General features: G+C 45.3%; 2 protein-coding genes across 6 annotated transcripts in view; one reads left to right on the forward strand and one right to left on the reverse strand.

The window, feature by feature from the left end:
- SMYD4 (SET and MYND domain containing 4) overlaps positions 1-14,290 on the forward strand; it is a 55,933-nt gene extending 41,643 nt beyond the window's left edge. For all 4 annotated transcript variants that reach the window (XM_081270230.1, XM_081270229.1, XM_081270228.1 and 1 more), the window contains one exon: positions 14,095-14,290. In XM_081270230.1, the coding sequence (XP_081126356.1) occupies positions 14,095-14,275 (181 nt within the window). In that variant the 3' untranslated portion in view covers positions 14,276-14,290. The remainder of the gene's footprint in view (positions 1-14,094) is intronic.
- On the reverse strand, positions 1,031-14,031 carry SERPINF1 (serpin family F member 1). Of its 2 annotated transcripts, none has more exons than XM_081270261.1 (8): positions 13,885-14,031; positions 9,833-9,920; positions 7,859-8,057; positions 6,790-6,945; positions 6,201-6,404; positions 5,065-5,207; positions 2,020-2,230; positions 1,031-1,412 (listed from the first exon to the last, which is right to left on the reverse strand). In XM_081270261.1, exons 2-8 carry the CDS (start codon positions 9,911-9,913, stop codon positions 1,153-1,155), a joined length of 1,254 nt encoding a protein of 417 aa, XP_081126387.1. In that variant the 5' UTR covers positions 9,914-9,920; positions 13,885-14,031; the 3' UTR covers positions 1,031-1,152. The 2 variants fall into 2 exon arrangements, with proteins under 2 accessions (XP_081126387.1, XP_081126386.1); XM_081270260.1 differs by lacking the exon at positions 13,885-14,031 and adding an exon at positions 10,138-10,294.
- Positions 14,291-18,383: the final 4,093 nt, after the last annotated feature.

Genomic DNA, 18,383 nt, shown 5'->3' on the forward strand with positions numbered 1-18,383 from the left:
CTGAGGCAGGAGGATCACAAGTTCAAGGCCAGCCTGGGCAACATAGTGAGACTCTAAGCAACTTAGTCCCTGACTCAGAATTTAAAAAAAATAAAATAAAAAGAGCTGAGAATGTGGTTAAACGCCCCTGGGTTCAATCCCTAGTACTAAATGAGATCCAGTACTAAATAGATAAATACATAAATAAAATATAAAGGGCTTGGCACAGTGGTGCAAGCGGCTCAGAAGCTGAGGCAGGAGGATCACAAATTCAAAGCCAGCCTCAGCAACTTAGTAAGGCCCTAACAACTTAGCAAGATTGTGTCTCAAAATTAAGAAATAAAAAAGGCTGGGGATATAGCTCAGTGGTTAAGCACCACTTGGTTCAATTCCCCCAGTACCCATAATTTTAAAAATAAATAAATAAAAAGAATTAGGAGGATAGCTCAGTGGTAAAGCACCCCTGGGTTCAATTCCCAACCCCGAAAAAAATCATAGTTTTTTTTAATATCTCTTTAGATGTATGGACCTTTATTTTATTCATTACTTATATGTGGTGCTGAGAATCGAACTCAGTGCCTCATACATGCTAAGCAAACGCTCTACCACTGAGCCTCAGCCTCAGTCTCGTAGTATATTTTATTTAAAAGCTTGTGCTACTTTGGATCTTAGTTGCCCGGGCTGTCCTTGAACTTGAAATACTCCTGCCTCAGCCTACTGAGTAGTTAGGATTACAGGCATGCACCACTTGTATACTTGGCAAACTTTTTCCCTACTAATTGTCTCAGGTATTTGTTATAGTAATGGAGAGTTTACTTAGACAACATGCTTCAGTGACTGTGGGTATGGGAGGTGCCCTCCAGGAGGGATTAGCAGTAGGACTAATACATAAACACTCCCACAGCAGAAAATCAGTCCCTGCATTATACAACACAGATAACTAAAAATACTTATAAATGGTAATTTTTAGCAGGGTTTGAACAGAACCAGGCTCTAAGGAGGAAATGTATCTTCATAGCTCAAAATTGGAGGAGAAACAAAGTAACAAAAGTTAAGGAGAAAGCTCTTTTATTGCAAAGTATACATTGAAACTAGGGGCATCCTTCATGTAATGTATAATCTGCCATCCCTCTGGGGTTTTTTTCTAGGGTTCTAGAATGTTGAAGTAGAGCATTAAGTGCCCCTGGGGTCCAGAATTTTGCCTATGAAGAGAAGGGCTCCTGTGTCCGTGTCCCTCAGTACAAAGATGAAAGGTTGGTTAAGGTGATATTCCAGGGGGAAAGTGAGGTGGGCAGGCTGGAGGTCTGGGCTGGGGGTGGTTCCTGCCCCATCCTCATTCCACTCAAAACCAGCCTTGTGTTCCACTTGGGTAAGCTTGATAGGTTTGCCTGTGATCTTGGTGAAGTCTGGTGACTCAAATAAGGATTGCAGTTCTGCAAAGATAGAGATTCCCATTAAAACCCACCCATATCCAACACACCAGAGGATAAATCCTGAATCCTATATCCTGATTCTCAAAAAGGCAAGCAAGCTGGAGTGGAGCCCTGCTTTTGATCTTCTGTGAATTATGTAGACCTCTGAGCAGGCTGAGAGGTAAGTGTTCCACCCCTGAGCACAGAGCACATGACAGCTTAGAAACCCCGGTCAAACAGGCTGTGGCTGTGACTCAGTGGTAGAGCACTTGCCTGGCATCTGTAAGGCCCTGGGTTTGATCCTCGGCATCACATATAAATAATAAATAAAATAAAGGCCCATTGGCCACTAAGAAATATTAAAAAGAAAAAAAAAAAGAAAACAGGTCAAACAGACCTGTCTGGAGGGTCAATGTTCTGAGCTTCTATTACAGGACCTGTGATGGGGCTGAGGAATGAGTGACAGGAAGACAGCTCAGTCTTCCCCTCCAGAACTAGTAGAATGGAGGACATGTGTAGGGCCTTCCAAAAAGGCCATGGAGCTCTTGAGTTCTGCTTAGCAAGGCAGAATGCTTGAAGATTTCATGCCACCCCACCCACCTAGAGCAAAGGGGTGTGGCAAACATACTCATCTCCTGTATGGACTTGGTAACTTCGCCTTCATAACTCAGCTTCAGCTTGGGGATGCTCAGGACTGCTTCGATAGTCTTCAGTTCTCGGTCTATGTCATGAATGAACTCAGAAGTGAGGCTCTCTTCTATCAAGGTCAAGTTCTGAGTCACTTTCAGGGGCAAGAAGAAGATGATACTCATGCTTCCGGATAAGGGCAGCTGGGCAATCTGAAGCAACAGAGAGGAAGGATAAGGGTCAGCCCTTTACAGCCCAAGAGCTTAGGAATGGACATACACCAAGAGCTGTCTTCCTCTTTCTTCTGGTGGGGCCCAGGCCTTATGTGTCCCGAGACCCTGATCTATGTAACAGTTGTCTCCTAGGTTGTTGTTTTCTGGCAGAAAGTCATCTCTGAATATTCCTTCAAAAAGTAGGCTTTGGGCCAGGTACATTGGCACATGCCTATAATCCCAGTGGCTCAAGAAGCTGAGGCAGGAGGATCAAGAGTTCAAAGCCATCTTCAGCAAAAGCAATTTAGTGAGACCACCCTGTCTCTCAATAAAATACAAAATAGGTCTGGGGATGTGGCTCAGTGGTTGAGTGCCCCTGAGTTCAATCCCCAGTTACCCACCCCCCCCCCAAAAAAAAAAAAGTAGGCTTTAGGGCTAGGGATGTGGCTCAGTGCTAGAGTGCTTGCCTAGTGTGCAAAAGATTGAAAGCAGCAAATTAGAATTATGTATATGGGCCATTAGCATCATGGTCAATAGACGGAGAAGTGTTTCTTTTTGGTTGTTTGTTTGACCTCATGTCCTGAGTTCAATCCCCAGTATTACAAAAAGAAAAAGAAAAGAAAATGCACAGAAGAGCACACCTATAATCCCATTAACTTAGGAGCCTGAGTAAAGCAAGAAAATCTCAAGTTCAAGGCCAGTCTGGGTAACTTAGCAAGACTTTTCTCAAAATAAAAAATAAAAAGGGCTGGAGATATAGCTCAGTGGTAGAATACATCTGGGTTCAATCCCTAGTACTGAAAAAGAAAAAATAATATGGGGTGGTGGTGCTAGGGATATAGCTCAGTGCTTGCCTCCCATGTGCAAGGCCCTGGATTCAATCCCCAGTTCCATCAAAAAAAAAAAAAAAAAAAAAAAAAAAAAAAGTTATACTCTTCTTAGCCTAATACCAACTGAAGTTATCTGTGGAAAGAATTTTCTGGTATAGTTCTAAAGAAGTAGAATTGAATTTCAGGTCTCTGTTTTCTCCCCAAATCCACTTGCCAACATTAATTTATTGATTGATCATCTGTTCTGTGCAGGTAATTGAACTAGAAATGGAAGTCTTGGACACAGCAATACAAAAGTAGCAGTATCATAGAGTTTTTGACCAAAGATTGTTAACCTAAGGCCCACAGAAAAAAATATAAGGGTCCCAAGAACCCTCTGGGATCTTACAGAAATGGGTTCATGCACAAGTGGCATTTATCCTGTAGTATTTCAGGCACTATTGTCCTAAAGACATCCATAGCCCAAAAAAGGGTTAAGAACTACTGACAGAATTACAAGAAGTCAGGTATGCACGAAGACTTAGAAAGCCAGCAATGTGGAGTTTGTAACAGTTTGTGGAGTTTGGTTCTTAATTCTAAACACAAAAGTTCTCAAGAAAATATATTATTGGTGTGAACATACTTTATATACAACCAGAGATATGAAAAATTGTGTTGTTTATGTGTAATAAGAATCGTAATGGGGAGCTGGGGTTGTGGCTCAGTGGTAGAGCACTTGCCTACCATATGGGTTCGATCCTCAGCACCTCATAAAAATAAAAAAATAAAGTTATAAAAAAAGAATCGTAATGCATTCTACTGTCATTTATTTTAAAAAAATAAATAAATACAGTGGCTGGGGTTGTGGCTCAGTGGTAAAGCACTTGCCTAGCATGTGTGAGGCACTGAGTTCTATCCTCAGCACCACATAAAAATAAATAAATAAAATAAAGGTTTTTAAAAAGTCATCCAACTTATTTAAAACTTATTTAAAATTATTTAAAATTAAAAATAAAATAAAAATACAAGCTTGGATTACACAAAAAAGAAAAGAAAGAAAGAAAAGATATCAACATAGCTTACGGTAGAGAGTCCCAGGGAGTTCAATTCCCAGTATCCCCCCCAAAAAAATGAAAAGACATCAATATTTGAGTGCCAAAATTTGAGGATCCATTTTTCATTACCTTAATCCTTATACCAAGTCCTGAGAGGATAAGTTTTGACAACTACCTCTAACCCAATTTTGAGAAGAAAGGTTTTGAGATGTATTTTGTTTTAGTTTTTGGTACTAGAGATTTAACTCAGGGTCACCCCTGAGTCCATCCCTAGCCCTTTTTAATTTTTTATTTTGCGATAGGGTCTCACTAAGTTTCTAAGACTGGCCTTAAAGTTGTATCCTCCTGTCTCAGCCTCCTGAGTTGCTGGGATACAGGCATGCGCCACCACATCTGACTTGAGAGATGTTATTTACTTGCTCAATGTCACAGAGCTGGCCAAATTCAGATAGCTGTAGAATTTTAAAAGTATATCTATGGGCTGGGGATGTGGCTCAAGCGGTAGCGCGCTCGCCTGGCATGCGTGCGGCCCGGGTTTGATCCTCAGCACCACATACCAACAAAGATGTTGTGTCCGCCGAGAACTAAAATAAATAAATTCTCTCTCTCTCTCTTTCTCTCCCCCTTTCCTCTCTCTTTAAAAAAACAAAAATTCTCTCTCTCTCACTCTTTTTTTTTTAAAGAGAGAGTGAAAGAGGGGGGGAGAGAGAGAGAGAGAGAGAGAGAGAGAGAATTTTTTAATATTTATTTTTAGTTCTCGGCGGACACAACATCTTTGTTTGTATGTGGTGCTGAGGATCGAACCCGGGCCGCACGCATGCCAGGCGAGCGCGCTACCGCTTGAGCCACATCCCCAGCCCCTCTCTCACTCTCTTTAAAAAAAAAAAAAAAAGTATATCTATTTCTGCTATACCATTCTACCTCTCTAAGACCTCTCCCACCACCCTCCATTGACTTCACCCCTACAGACCTTGCAGTTGAGATCAGAATCCAAGCCATAGCGTAAAATGGCCTTAGAGTCTGACATCATGGGGACTCTCACAGTCCTTTCCTCATCCAAGTGGAAATCCTGCAGAGAAGTCTTTCTGGTGTCAAACTTTGTTACCCACTGCCCTGCAATGAAATGAACAGAGTATCCTGAGCCCCAGTGACCAGAAAGGCCATGGGATCACACTGTATCTCCAAAGCCCACTACTGAAAATTGCCCAGTTAAAGAAATCTTAGTCCTCAGTGGCTCTGTATTGACACCTGATGGAATAGCTGCTCCATGTTGGCAGGTATTGTTTGGACCTCAGTATTTCCAGGACCCTCTGCAAACAAATAGGTCTGGAAAACTCAGATGCAAATAATTTGATTTTGTTGATTTGAATGGATTACCAAGCTCCTTTGGTTTAATGTGGCTTTTAATATACTGGGTCTGTGACTATGACTCTCTCACTCCCTGGATATCAATGCTTGAAATAGGAAGCCATCAGACTTTTCTCTAGGAATTTAGGGGTTCACTCTTGCTACTACCTGATTTATAGTCATAAAGCTTTTTAAGGGGAAGATTCCCCAAACCACTCTCTGCAAGGCCTTATCTGAATAGCACTGGCTTCAGAATGAGACCTGTGGAACAGTCTCTGGGTACATCACCAATACCTAGAAAAAATTTGGTAGATAACTAACAATAGTTTACTGAGCACCTGTTGTGTTCCAGTTATAGCTGTAGGGGTGCTGAGAAGACATATAAAGTGTCTACAAAGTCAGCGTGTGACCTGTACTTTAAAGATGAGAAATAGACTCAGAAACATTCTGAAACTTGTGCAGGGTCATGCAGCTCATAAAGGCAGAGCCAGGATTTAAACCTGGTCTAAGTCAAAGGCCCGAAATCTAACACAGTGCCCAATGCCAACAGGCTTTTACACCACGTAGATACTTATCAGATACTTTCTGGGCACTTGGTAGATGACAAGCAGGCATACTTCAGGCACCTGCAGTTCTTGTATCCTCCTCTAGCATTCTCCCTGGGTTGTGTTGGGCAAGGTCTTTGACTTCGCCTCTTTCTCAGCCCCCTCTGACACCTGCCATCCACCCTTGGACAAAGAGAAGTGGAGAAACCCTCACCCTTAAAGTACGCCACACCAAGAAGGAGGATGCTGACTTCACTGGGCACTTCCCTTGTGGACCTGGCAATTTTCCCTTTCATCTGGGCCTGTACCCAGTTGTTAATCTCCTGAAGGTCCACTCGAGGGTTGCCAGTCAGGATTCTGGGCCTGGTCCCATAGGCCTTCTCCAGTGGTGAGACAAAGCTGGATTTTATCCGCAGCTCTGAAAAGAGGTGGAGCAGAGGTTAGTATCCCAGAGCTGAGCCAGCACCCTCTCTTTGAGAACATGCTGGGCTTAGGTTCTAGTTGACCACTCAGCAGGCTCCAGCTTCCTGCTCAGCATCTTTCCATGACTCCATAGTACCTCTGCCAGCTTCCCCAGGAACTGGACAGGGAGCAACAGATTTTGCCTATTGCTGTTCTTCTTCACATTACTGCCTTCCCTGCACCCTCCCACTGTCCCTACTTCCTCTTTCTGATCCTCTCTGGGCTCACAGATCCCTTTCTGCCCACCAGTGCCAGGCCTGGCCTGAGCACATGTGGTCTGTTGTTTAAAAGAAATTCCTGGGATAGAGCACAGAGCCCCTCAGGCTGGAAAGGCAACTGACTCTTCTCAAAGACAATCCGGGAAGCACTCTTGAGGTTCTTCTGGGGGGCGGTGACGGTGGCAAGGAGTTCCTTGTAGGTGCTGTGGATGTCAGGGTTGCTGATCAAGTCATAGTAGAGAGCCCGGTGGATGGTAGACTCTGTTCGCTGTTCCGCTCCTGCCAGAGAGACAAACACAGGAGCCTTGATAACTGCCTGCCGGCTCAGTCAGGCCTCCGCCAAGACAGGGAGACTATACTCCTATTCTTTATTATTATTATTAAAAATTTTAGTTGTAGATGGACACAATGCCTTTATGAGGTGCTGAGGATCGAACCCAGTGCCTCATGCATGCTAGGCAATTGCTCTAACACTGAGCCACCACCCCAGCCCTATACTCCTATTTTGTTTTGTGTCCTGAGAGCCTAAATAAGCCAATACTGCAGACATTCTAGGTGGGCAAGGAATTTGAGGGCAATAGAAGCAAAGTAACTGCATGCTTAGAGATTTTCTTAGTGGCACTAACCTAGAGAGACATAAAGGTAGGGGTGAGGCAAAGTCCCTGCACTTCCATCACCAAACCAAACACTTTTTTTTTTGTAGTGGTTGGGATTGTTTTGTGGTTACCTATTCATTGCCCCCTGTGAACTCAGCTGTTACCCACTGAGGGTGAACTCAGGCAGTTAGATCCCCAGGACCTGAGTGAATGGCTGACACATAGCACAGCTTTTTTTTTTTTTTAATATTTATTTATTTTTTCTTAGTTCTCGGCGGACACAACATCTTTGTATGTGGTGCTGAGGATCGAACCCCGGGCCGCACGCACACTAGGCGAGCGCGCTACCGCTTGAGCCACATCCCCAGCCCTAGCACAGCTTTTTTAAGGAAGGGATGAATGAGCAGTAAGGTCATCGTGTCCATAAGTGGTGGGAATTGTGGGTGTGTAGCCCTCAAGCTCCCATGTATATAGATTGGTACCCTGCCAGGGCTACCTTCCCAACACCCCTTACCCATCCTGGAGCCACACACACACAGACCCAGTGGGGGACTCCCCCCAGGTCCACCTGGGGCCTTTTGCAGCTGCTCACTTACCCAGTGAAAGGGCAGAGAGAGCAGTGGCCACACTGAGCGGGGACAGCAGTACGTTGGCCGTGGGACTCGCACTGGATTTCAAGCGATACAGGTCATAGCCAAAGTTGGAGACAGCTGCTGCCAGCTTGTTCACAGGTACTTTGAAGAAAGGGTCCTCCTCCTCCACTGGTTCCCCTGTGCTATCAGGAGCCAAGGAACCCTGATGGGTGACAGGAAGTCCTGGATTAGAGGATAAGGACTAGTAGAGACACACAGTGAATAATGTCTCCTGTGGCTTTGGGTGGGGTTTTTGTTCTGGCCCCTTATTATGTTTAGTCTTAAGAATTGGGATGAGTTTGCTCCCTGGTAAGCATGAGCTCTCTGCTGGGGAGAAATTGCCCAGAAGAGAAATTGTCTGGCCAAGTTTAAACACTTGTGACCTGTGAGCTGCAAGCCTGACACACTTTTTTCAAAATGGCACTTGGGCTTGGTGGCACACAGCTCTAATCCCAACCACTCGGGAGGTTAAGCCAGGAGGATTATAAATTTGAAGGCAGCCTGGGAAACTTAATGAGCCCCTGTCTCAAAATAAAAAGTGTTGGGGCTGCAGCTTGGTGATAGAGTGCTTGCCTAATAAATGCAAGGCCCTGGGTTTGATTCCCCACCTCCAAAAAAGGCAAGGAACTCTCCTCCCCACTACCCAAGAAACCCTATACTCAGGCCACACCAGGCTCCCATCTGCTCACCCTTGCTGACTGCTCCCAAGTCTTTGCCTTCCTGTCTTTCATGACCAGATGTCTTTTTTTTTTTTTAATGTTGTATTTTTTTTTAAATTTATTTTTTAGTTTTTTAGGTGGACACAATATCTTTATTTTGTTTTTATGTGGTGCTGAGAATCAAACCCAGTGCCTCACGCATGCTAGGCGAGCGCGCTACCACTTGAGCCACATCCCCAGCCCAATGACCAGATATCTTTTCCTCCATCACAAATTTTCCCTGACCACCCCTATCTAAAGGGCACTTCTAGTTTTCTGATCGTTTTGCAGCATCTGCTGCCACTTACTTATTAGCTACCTACCATTTCTTCTTCTTTTTTTTCCCCTCCTTTCTTCTTTTAGCAATGCTGGGGATAGAACCCAGGGCCTCACACATGCTAGGCAAGCACTCTACCACTGAGCTACACCCCAAACTACCTTTTCTAGTTCATTTTAACTAATTTCAATTCATACTGGTTGATATATGTATCTGATACCCAAAAAAACTAATATCTCAAAAGAATTTGAGTTCCTTGAAAGCAAGAATAAATTCTTTTACATTTCTACCCATCCCCAGCAGCTTCAGAGTAGGTGTTCAGTAGGTAAGAAATAAATGAAAGGCCACAGTGGCCCTGTAAGGAAACAGAGACTGAGGTAAGAGTCACTTGTCTAAGGTCACCAAGCCAGAATTCAAACTCAGAATCCATGACAAAGTCCAGGGCTCCAGCTGATAGTTCCTAGCTGCCTTGTCTGTTGTGTGGCATGGCTACCTTACACACACTGTCATATAGCAGAAGCTTTCCTCCAAGGGCCTGTATCTGCCTTTGCAACCCTACTGTGCCCTCTGGCCAGGAGGGAGGTCCATCTGCGCTCATTCATCCTTTGCTGTGCCTCTGGTCAGCATGGGAACAAATACTCAAGAACATCACCCACTCGATGAGCCCCACAAGTAGTACATGTAAATGAGGAAAGATCTTGACAGAAGGGGCACCTTGGACTTGTTCAAGTGCTTTGGATTTTCACTGTTTTGGATCTTGTTTCTGTCCCCACTCTATCCCTTGAAAGACAAGGCAAGACATTTTCTCTGTTTTGCTGCTGAAGAAACCAATGCCTTGGAGGAATAAAGGCCAGAGCCTGGCTTGGAACCCAAGTGCCAGCTCCCTGTCCTGTCTCCCATGCAGCCTGTTAAGGAGGGGCTGGGACAGCAGATGCCCCCACCTGCCCTCCCATCCCCACTGACCTCGGAGCTGCCAGCGACATTCTGGCAGCTGCTGTGCCCAAGCAGGGCTCCAGTCCAGAGCAGTAGCACAAGAACCTGCATCCTGGACCTGGAAGAGAGAGAGGATCAGGCCACTCCCCTAGCCCACCACCCCGGGCGGAACAGAACGGGGATGAGCAAGGGAAATAACTTCCCAGCCTAGAAATGGACCCTCAGCCTGAGGACGACTGCCTCCCAGCAGGGTCCTCCCCAATCTGTACCTGCCTCTCACCCACTGTCCCCCAGGAGCTGTGCCCTTATCCCATGCTGTCTGTCCCAGGACCCACCTTAAACCTAAAACTCCAGAGCGGTAAAGACCCAGCAGTGCTCCTCTGCATGGAGTAGGACCCGGCACAAATGCAAACTGAGGCTTTTCCCTGGAGGCACCCCGCCAGCTCATTTGATAGGATTCGGACCCTCTTTCCCAAAGCAGTGGGGACAGAACCAGGTCTCTGTAGAATCACAGAATACCAAGAATGGGAGCATCTGGTCCAGCCCACACAAGTTCTCAAACACTTCTTGAATTCCTCTGGCCTGAAACCCGTGGCCTAAGGGAGTTCATTCCCTTCTCATTTCCATTTCAAGAGTTCTTCCCCTCATGGTTAGCAATGCAGGGCCTTAGCAATGCAGGGCCTTAGCAATGCAGGGCCGAGGGTCAGACTGCCTAGGTTCAAATCTTGATTCTGGAAGTTAATTGCTTCTAAAAAATAATAATAATTTTTTTCCTTGCAAAATGTAAATCAACTGGGCACTGTGGCACACACCTGTAATCCCTACTACTTAGGAGGCTGAGGCAGGAGGATTGTAAATTTGGGCAGCCTGGGCAATTTAGTTAGAACTGGTCTCAAAACAATAAATAAATAAATAAATAAATAAATAAATAAATAAATAAATGGGCTGAGGATGTGGCTCTGTGGTAGAACACTTGCCTAGCAAGGCCCCTGGTTTCAATCCCTAGTATCACAATAAATAAATAAAGCACTTACCTGTTGTTATGAGAATTAAAAATTAGACAATGTCTTAGCAGCACTTCATGCTAGAGATTGGTAGGCACCCAGGGCTGAATATGTCCCCCTTCAACCAGAATTCTATGGCTTCTTGGCTCCCATGTAAAGCCATAGCCCCACCCCAACCCCGGCCCAGCTCAAAATTAGCTCTTAAACTCCTTCTTTCCTTCAGGGTAAAGCTTCCTACTTCTTGGTAAGACCACCCACATTTTTTTCACCTTCCCCAGCAGAAGCCCCTCTGTCCAGCCTCTGGTCTGGCAGCTGGACCACAAGGGACAACTCAAATCTGGATCTAGGGCTCTCTATCCTCCTGTATTCACCTCATCTCTGCACTCCCCTGGAGTCAGGATCTAGGGATGGGAGGGGATGAAGGCAGCTGGGGGGAGGGTCACAGATACAATCTTCCAAGAGGCATTCTATTTATTTATTTACTTATTTATTATGTATTGGTATTGGGGATTGAAGCCAGGGGTGCTTTACCACTGAGCTACATCCCCAATCCTTTTTGTATTTTATTTTGAGAAAGTGTCCTGCTAAATTGCTGAGGCTGGGCTCGAAGTTGCAATCCTCCTGCCTCAATCTCCCTAGTTGCTGGGATTATAGGCATGTAGCATCATGCCCAACTCCAGGAGACCTTCTAGCTACAAAGTCAGTAGCCAGGACCATTGGCTGCTCCTTGGTCTCCCTCCATCTGTCTATCCTGCAACATACATATCCTGAGGGTCTCCTGGGCTCTATCTTCATCCTTTTACACACACACACACACACACACACACACACACACACACCAATTTTCTGTCTTCCCAGAGCAAATTGGATCAGAAAAGTTAAGAGTGCAGTATGTGATTGTTGGCTAAAGTCCTTAAAATTAAATCTGATAATCCACCAGACAACACTCTAGTACATGAAAGGCAACAAAAGAAACTGTCTCTGAGTTTGCTCAGCTTAAGGCAGGACGGCTGGCAGGAACCAGCCTCAGCTTTCTAAGCCCTCCTTTCCCGCTGCTCTGAGTGAGAGTTCCAGGGAGCCCTGTGTTCTCAGCCAGCTGCTCTTCCACTTGGCTGCCCTGCTGCTCAGGGAGGAACCATCCATTGAGACTACAGGAAAAGCTTTCTGTGGCACAGGACAGAGACCTCAACGCCATCCACGATTGCAATTGCTCTCCACCCAGCAGACCCCACCCTGCGCTGTCAGGAGCCTCCCTTGCCTGAGCCTCAAGAGACTGGTTTATTGGAGACTGAAAATTCAGTGAGATGCAGAGGGAGGCGAGACCAGAGGGGAAAGCTGTCTGCTCAGGGATCCTCTTGCAGCAATAGGAAATGGAGAGAAAAGGGAGGAGACAGGGTCACCCTGGCAGAGTACATAAGGAAGCAATTCTGATGCGCTTGAAAAGAGGACCTTCTTGAGTCCCTACAGAGCCTAAGTCCAAGTGCCCGCTTATGTGACAGAGAATTGTCACCAAATGGGTAGGCTGAGGACAGAAGATGAGGTAAGGGAACCTGTCAGGGGTCCAGAGCCAGCCCCAGAGCTAGATGCAGGGATAGGTAGTGTAAGTGGCATGTCTTTGAATCTGCCACCTCAAGCCATAGAGATTAAGGAAGTGGAGAGATCAAAGCCACCTACCAGGGGACTGAGAGGGCAGAAATTAAGGGTCTGAAAGGGGTGTCCCTCAGAGCACGTGCAAGGCCCTGTGAAAGATGACTGTTGTGTGGGCCGGGGCAGGCAACCATTGGCCGGCCAGGGGCACAGAGACAATGATGCCATCCTGGCCAAAGGGCAGTACTAGAGTCAGACTCCTGGCCTACAGAGTGGGGAGGGCCTGGGAAGGAGGTGAATATGATCCCTGCTGCCCCAGGTCAGCCTTCCTTTCTGCCACAAATCTAGAGGCACAGGAACTGTGATGACTTCAAGCTGAGAGGATAAATTTAAGCCAGTACATGTGTTTCAGATTAAACCCAGTTGTGAGACAAACACCATTGCTCCTCCTCCGCCTCCTCCCAGAACCACACAGCCTTTAAGCCACATGGCCATAGTGCAAGGAAGGGCACCTCCCTCTCCCCTGGCTCTGGAAACAAGGGTTTCTAGGGGTCCCCTCTGACCCACCCATAGTGTCACCACCAGTCCCCAGGCAAGGTTTTTTCCTGAAATCTTGGAACCTAAATGAGTCAGGGCAAGTTGCCCCAGAAGGATCAGCCCTGGGTCTCCACCCAGCCCACCCCCATGGGGTCTGAATTCCTGGTGGACAGGCCTAGACCAAACAAAAATGGGGTTTGGGGAAGCCTGCAGCTTTTCTTTGGTTCAGACCAAGCCTTCCCAGCTGTGGCTTACCCCAGGGAATGTGAAGGATGGGCTGGGAGAGCTAAGCCCCAAACCCCTTGCACTGGTGGAGCTAAACAGTGGTTGTTGTTTGCAAAAGGCCATGACCTCATGTGACTCCCAGCCTTTACTCACAAATCATGTGGCCAAAGAGAATGGTGGGGATAGAACAGAGGGACCCTGCCGTATTCCATCCCAGTCCTCAGCAGGACAGCTGCCTAGTGGCGCTGGGAAACTACCTTTGAAATCAGCACCAGTTGGTTTTGGAAAAGTGTCAGGGAGCTGAGTGAGCGGAAGCCAGGCTGGGCTGCTGGAGGGACACCTTCCCCACTGCCCCTGGCAGAGGCAGCTCCCTGAGAGTGTCCTTCCCTTTTGGGTGCTGCTCAGACCTGACTCCGAACTTCCCCATCACACACCCCGACTCCGTTGTCCCCACTCACTCATTCAAAAGTCCTTCCAGTGTCTTCTATAGCAGTGGGGGTTTGGGGGTAACTGGCTCCGGGTCTTCTGTGCTCCCATTCCCCCTGCCCTCTCCCATCTACTCAGCCTGGTGGCCAAGTTTCAGGCATACTGCCTCACCACCTCTTCCTCTTTGCACCCCTCTTTTCTGCTCCCTGGGATACCCCAGCCTCTTGCAGTCCCCTGGGCCCAGGGGAACCTCTCCCAACCTCCCCTGATGCACAGACACAGACCGGACAGGAGCGGCTTTACCTGAGTTTTGCTGCAGCTCCACTCCCAGCCCAGGAACCTCTCAGAAGCACACAGAGGGGCTCCAGCAAGCTGCCTTTCAACCCAGCGTCCAGCAGGCTTCAGATTACAGCTACTCCTTTCTTAAAGCGACCTGCACTCATTTTGGATTCTGTGATTGCATCATTGTTTGGTGTTAACTTTAACCCACTGCTGTTTCCTTCCACCCCCCAGCCCCAGGACCCACACTCGCATACCTCCTCCACCAGATCTTCCTTGTGCGGAGGCCCGGGTCTTTGTTGCTGCTCCCTGGGACTCCCTGCAAAATGGTCAATCCCAGAAGGCACCTTGGCCACCTTGGAGGACTGGAGAGAGCATCAGTATTTTTCAGCAGGAGTGGGAAGAGAGCAGGTAGAGGAAACACTGGCCCAGCATGGGGCTTAGGGCTACTGCTGGTCATTGACTCTGGTGCTAACTGGCATCTGGGGCAAGATAAGTTTCATGGCTCTTCCTTCTCCTTGGCTGAAAAACAAAGAGATAAAAACAGAACTTTTCAGATCTGAAATTCTATGATTTCTGAAGTTCAAAAAAGGAAATGGGGCAAATATCTGACCATTGGAAGAAATGAGAAATACTGTACACATCAGTACCAAGAGGAGGCCTACAATAGAGGCTGCCTGGAGAGGAGACCACTTGTGCCCAGCTTGCTGTGGTATGTATGTATGTATGTATGTATTTATTTATTTATTTATTTATTTATGTGGTGCCAGGGATTGAACATAAGAATACTCAACCACTGAGCCACATCCCCAGCCCCCTCCCTTTTTAAGTATTTTTAGTTATAGATGGACACAATACCCTTATTTTGTTTATTGTTTTATGCAGTGCTGAGGATTGAACCCAGTGCCTCACATGTGCTAGGCAAGTGCTCTACCACTGAGCCATAACCCCAGCCCTTTTTATTTTTTGAGACAAGATCTAAGTTGCTGAGGCTAGCTTAGAGCTTGAAATCCTCCTGCCTCAGCCTCCAGGAATTACAGGTATGTGCCTGTACACCCAGCTCTCACCCATGGTATTTAGGAGCTTACACTGTGGTTGTGAAACTAAAAGATCAACATAAGAAATTATTAGATTACAGGTTGAGTATCCCTTATTTAAATTGTTTAGGATCCAAAGTATTTCTGGATTTCCAATTTTTTCAGATTTTAGAATATTTTCATTTAGGTGATGATAAATCTTGGGGATGAAACTGAAGCCTATATGCATGGGCTCTCTCTCATCCAGCGAGGAGGTCCAGGGAACAGGGTAGAGAAGAGTGTGGCTGAGGAGTCGCTAATCAAGACCTCTGGAGACCAAGTAGGAAGCAGGTCTGATTTTATTGCACAGTTACCATGTATATATACTGAGGCAGTAGCTAAGCAGATTACAGGCAGCCATCAGTATAATTTCTGGCCAACTGTCTATGTAGCGACCAATCGAGGAGTGGGCCGTGGAGCAAGCACAGGGACTGCAACACATGGCCTCACGCCCAGGGCTGTGCCTACGGGGTAAGCGGTTTGCCATTCACACCCCTAGCACTTGTCCCCACATCTATATACAAAATTCATTTATGTTTCATATACACCTTATACACATAGCTAATTTTATACAATATTTTTAATAATTTTGTGAATGGAACAAAATTTGTGTACATTGACCCATCAGTCTTGTGGCTTCATATCAGCATTCAAAGAATTCTGAATTTTGGAGCATTTTAGATTTCAGATATTCTGATTAGGAATTCTCAGCCTCTATAACAAATTATTTTCTAAGCGGATATAAGTCCTAGATGAGAAAATCCAATAGTTATTCAGAGAAGGAGATATCAAAGAAGGAAAGGGGAGTACTCTTGAATATTAAGTTCATAAAAGAGAAAACTGCTGGGTACAATAGTCTGTGCCTATAATTCCAGCACTAAGGAGGCTGAGGCAGGAGGATCCAAAGTTTGGAGCCAGCCTAGGCAACTTAGAGAAACCCTGTCTCAAAACACAAATAAAAGGGGCTGGAGCTGTAGCTCAGTGGTAGAGTGCTTGCTTAGCATGCGTGAGGCCCTAGGTTTGATTCTCAGCACCACGTAAAAATAAACAAATAAAATAAAGGCACCTGTCCATCTATAACTACCCAAAATTTAAAAAAAAAAAAAACCCACAAATAAAGGGGCAGGGATGTAGCTCAGTGGGAAAGCACCCTGGGTTCAATCCCAATACCAAAAGAGGGAGTGGCTGAACTCTAGGTGTAGCTCAATGGTAGAACACGCCCTGGATTCAAGAAAAAAGAGAGAGGAAAAAAAAAAACTTACAGGAATCTATGTGTATTCTCATATAAAGACCTAGGGAGCAGAGCTAGGGTCCCTGCACCACTTTCTAGTGGGCAAGTTTCAGCTTTACAGAAAAAAGTGTGCCAACGGTCAGAGTTCAGTCTCTTCCAACAAAAATTTGTAGAGTACCTCTAGCAAATCACCATGCTACAGACTCAGAGGAGGAGTATTTAAAAAAAAAAAAAAAATTTTGTAGTTGTAGATGGACAGAATACCTTTATTTTATTTGATTATTTTTATGTGGATCCAACCCAGTGCCTTACGCACACTAGCCAAAGGCTCTACCACTGAGCCCCAGACCCTGCCCACAGTGGAGGAGTGTTGTAGAGGAATGAGACTCAGGGCCCACCCTCTAGAAACTCACTGTACAGTGAAAATAGATTGTTCCTACATAATGTGGCACATTCTACACAGCCAGCTTTACAGCTGCACCATCTACTAACAGTGCCTACTAGCCACCTGTGCCTTGCTTTAATATAAAGTGAATGTGAAATTTCAGATATTTTATATGAGAAAAACATTTCTCCAACATTTCACATTAGTTACATATATTAGGCTAAATAAAATATATTATTAAAATTTACTTTTTTGTGTGGTTCTGGGGATTGAACCCAGGGTCTCATGCATACTATACAAGTGCTGTACCACTGAACTATATCCTATTTACTTTTTGTGTGTGTGTGTGTGTGGTGCCGGGGATTGAACCCAGGGCCTTCTGCATGTGAGGCAAGCACTCTACCAACTGAGCTATATCCTCTTTTTTTTTTTTTTTAGACTGGGAATTGAACCCAGGGCTATCTTACTACTGAGCTATAACTGCAGTCCTTTTTTTTTTTTTTTTCCTAAATATTTTTTAGTTGTCTATGGACCTTTATTTTATTTATTTGTGTGTGGGGCTGAGGATCAAACCCAGTGCTTTCCACATACTAGGCAAGTACACCACCACCGAGCCACAACCCCAGCCCCATGCAGTCCTTTTTTAAAATTTATTCTTTATTTTAAGACAGGGTCTTGATAAATTGCTAAGACTGGCCTCGAACTTGTGATCATCTTGCCTCAGCTTCCCCAGTCACTGAGGTTACAGGCATGCGCCACTGCACCCAGCTCTACTTACTTAATTTTGAACAGGCTTTTTGTTTACATGATTTAAAACTCAAAGGCAGTAAAAGCTATACCAAGGGCTGGGGTTGTGGCTCAGTGGTAGAGCATTTGCCTAGCATGGGTAAGGCACTGGATTCAATCCCCAGCACCACATAAAAATAAATAAATAAATAAATAAACAAAATAAAGTTACTAAAAAAAAAGTTATACAGAGCTGGGTGTAATCCCAGCTACTCAGAAGGCTGAGGCAGGGGGATCATAAATTCAAGATCAGCCTCAACAACTTAGCAAGAATCGTTTTCAAAATTTAAAAAAAATAAAATAAAATAAAAAGAGCTGAGGTATATATAGCTCATTGTTAGAGCACCCCTGGGTTAAATGCCCAGTCCTTAAAAAAAAAAAGTAACTATTACATTTGAAAAGATGGAAAAATTTACAACCATGAAAAATAACAAAGTTAAACCACATATATCCAAACAGACTTCTCTCACAAGGTGGAGGGACACAAATTGAAGAAAGAAATGAACAGTCTGATACCTTTATGTAAGGTTTCAAAAGATGCAAGACAATACTATATATCATTCAGGGATTTGAAATTTACATAGTGAAGCTGAGCACACTGACATACATCTATAATCCCAGCTACCTGGGAGGCTGAGGCAGGCAGATCGCAAGTTCAAGGCTTGTAAAACTCAGCCAGACCCTGTCTCAAAAGTTAAAATAATAATAAAGAATGGGGGTGGGGCTCAATGATAGAGTGCCCCATGGGTTCAATCCCAAGTACCTCCCCACAATTTTTTAAAATAAAAAAATCAAAAAGACATCTCTTTAGGCCACATCCCCTAAAGTCGCACCCATTTCTTGGTCTCCTCCACAGCCACAATGGAAAGAGTTATTTACTCATGTATCTACACATTCTCAGGTCCCATTTCCTTCCAAATGCCTTGCTCCTGTGCCCACTATTCTTTGAAACTGCTGTTGCCACCTTCCTGGATGACCTGGTATTCAGCACTAAGGGGACACCTCTGTCCTTGACAGCAGGCAGCAATGGACCATTCTCCTTCCT

Source organism: Spermophilus citellus (genome assembly GCF_964194105.1).
Source record: "Spermophilus citellus genome assembly, chromosome: 17".
NCBI lineage: Eukaryota > Metazoa > Chordata > Mammalia > Rodentia > Sciuridae > Spermophilus > Spermophilus citellus.

Coding starts and splice junctions, on each gene's coding strand:
- SERPINF1 (XM_081270260.1), bottom strand. CDS start 10,250: ATGAGCTGGCGGGGTGCCTCCAGGGAAAAGCCTCAGTTTGCATTTGTG. Junction 9,921..10,137: donor TCTGGAGTTTTAGGTTTAAG/GTGGGTCCTGGG, acceptor TCTCTCTTCCAG/GTCCAGGATGCAGGTTCTTG. Junction 6,946..7,858: donor TCTCTCTGCCCTTTCACTGG/GTAAGTGAGCAG, acceptor TCTCTCTGGCAG/GAGCGGAACAGCGAACAGAG.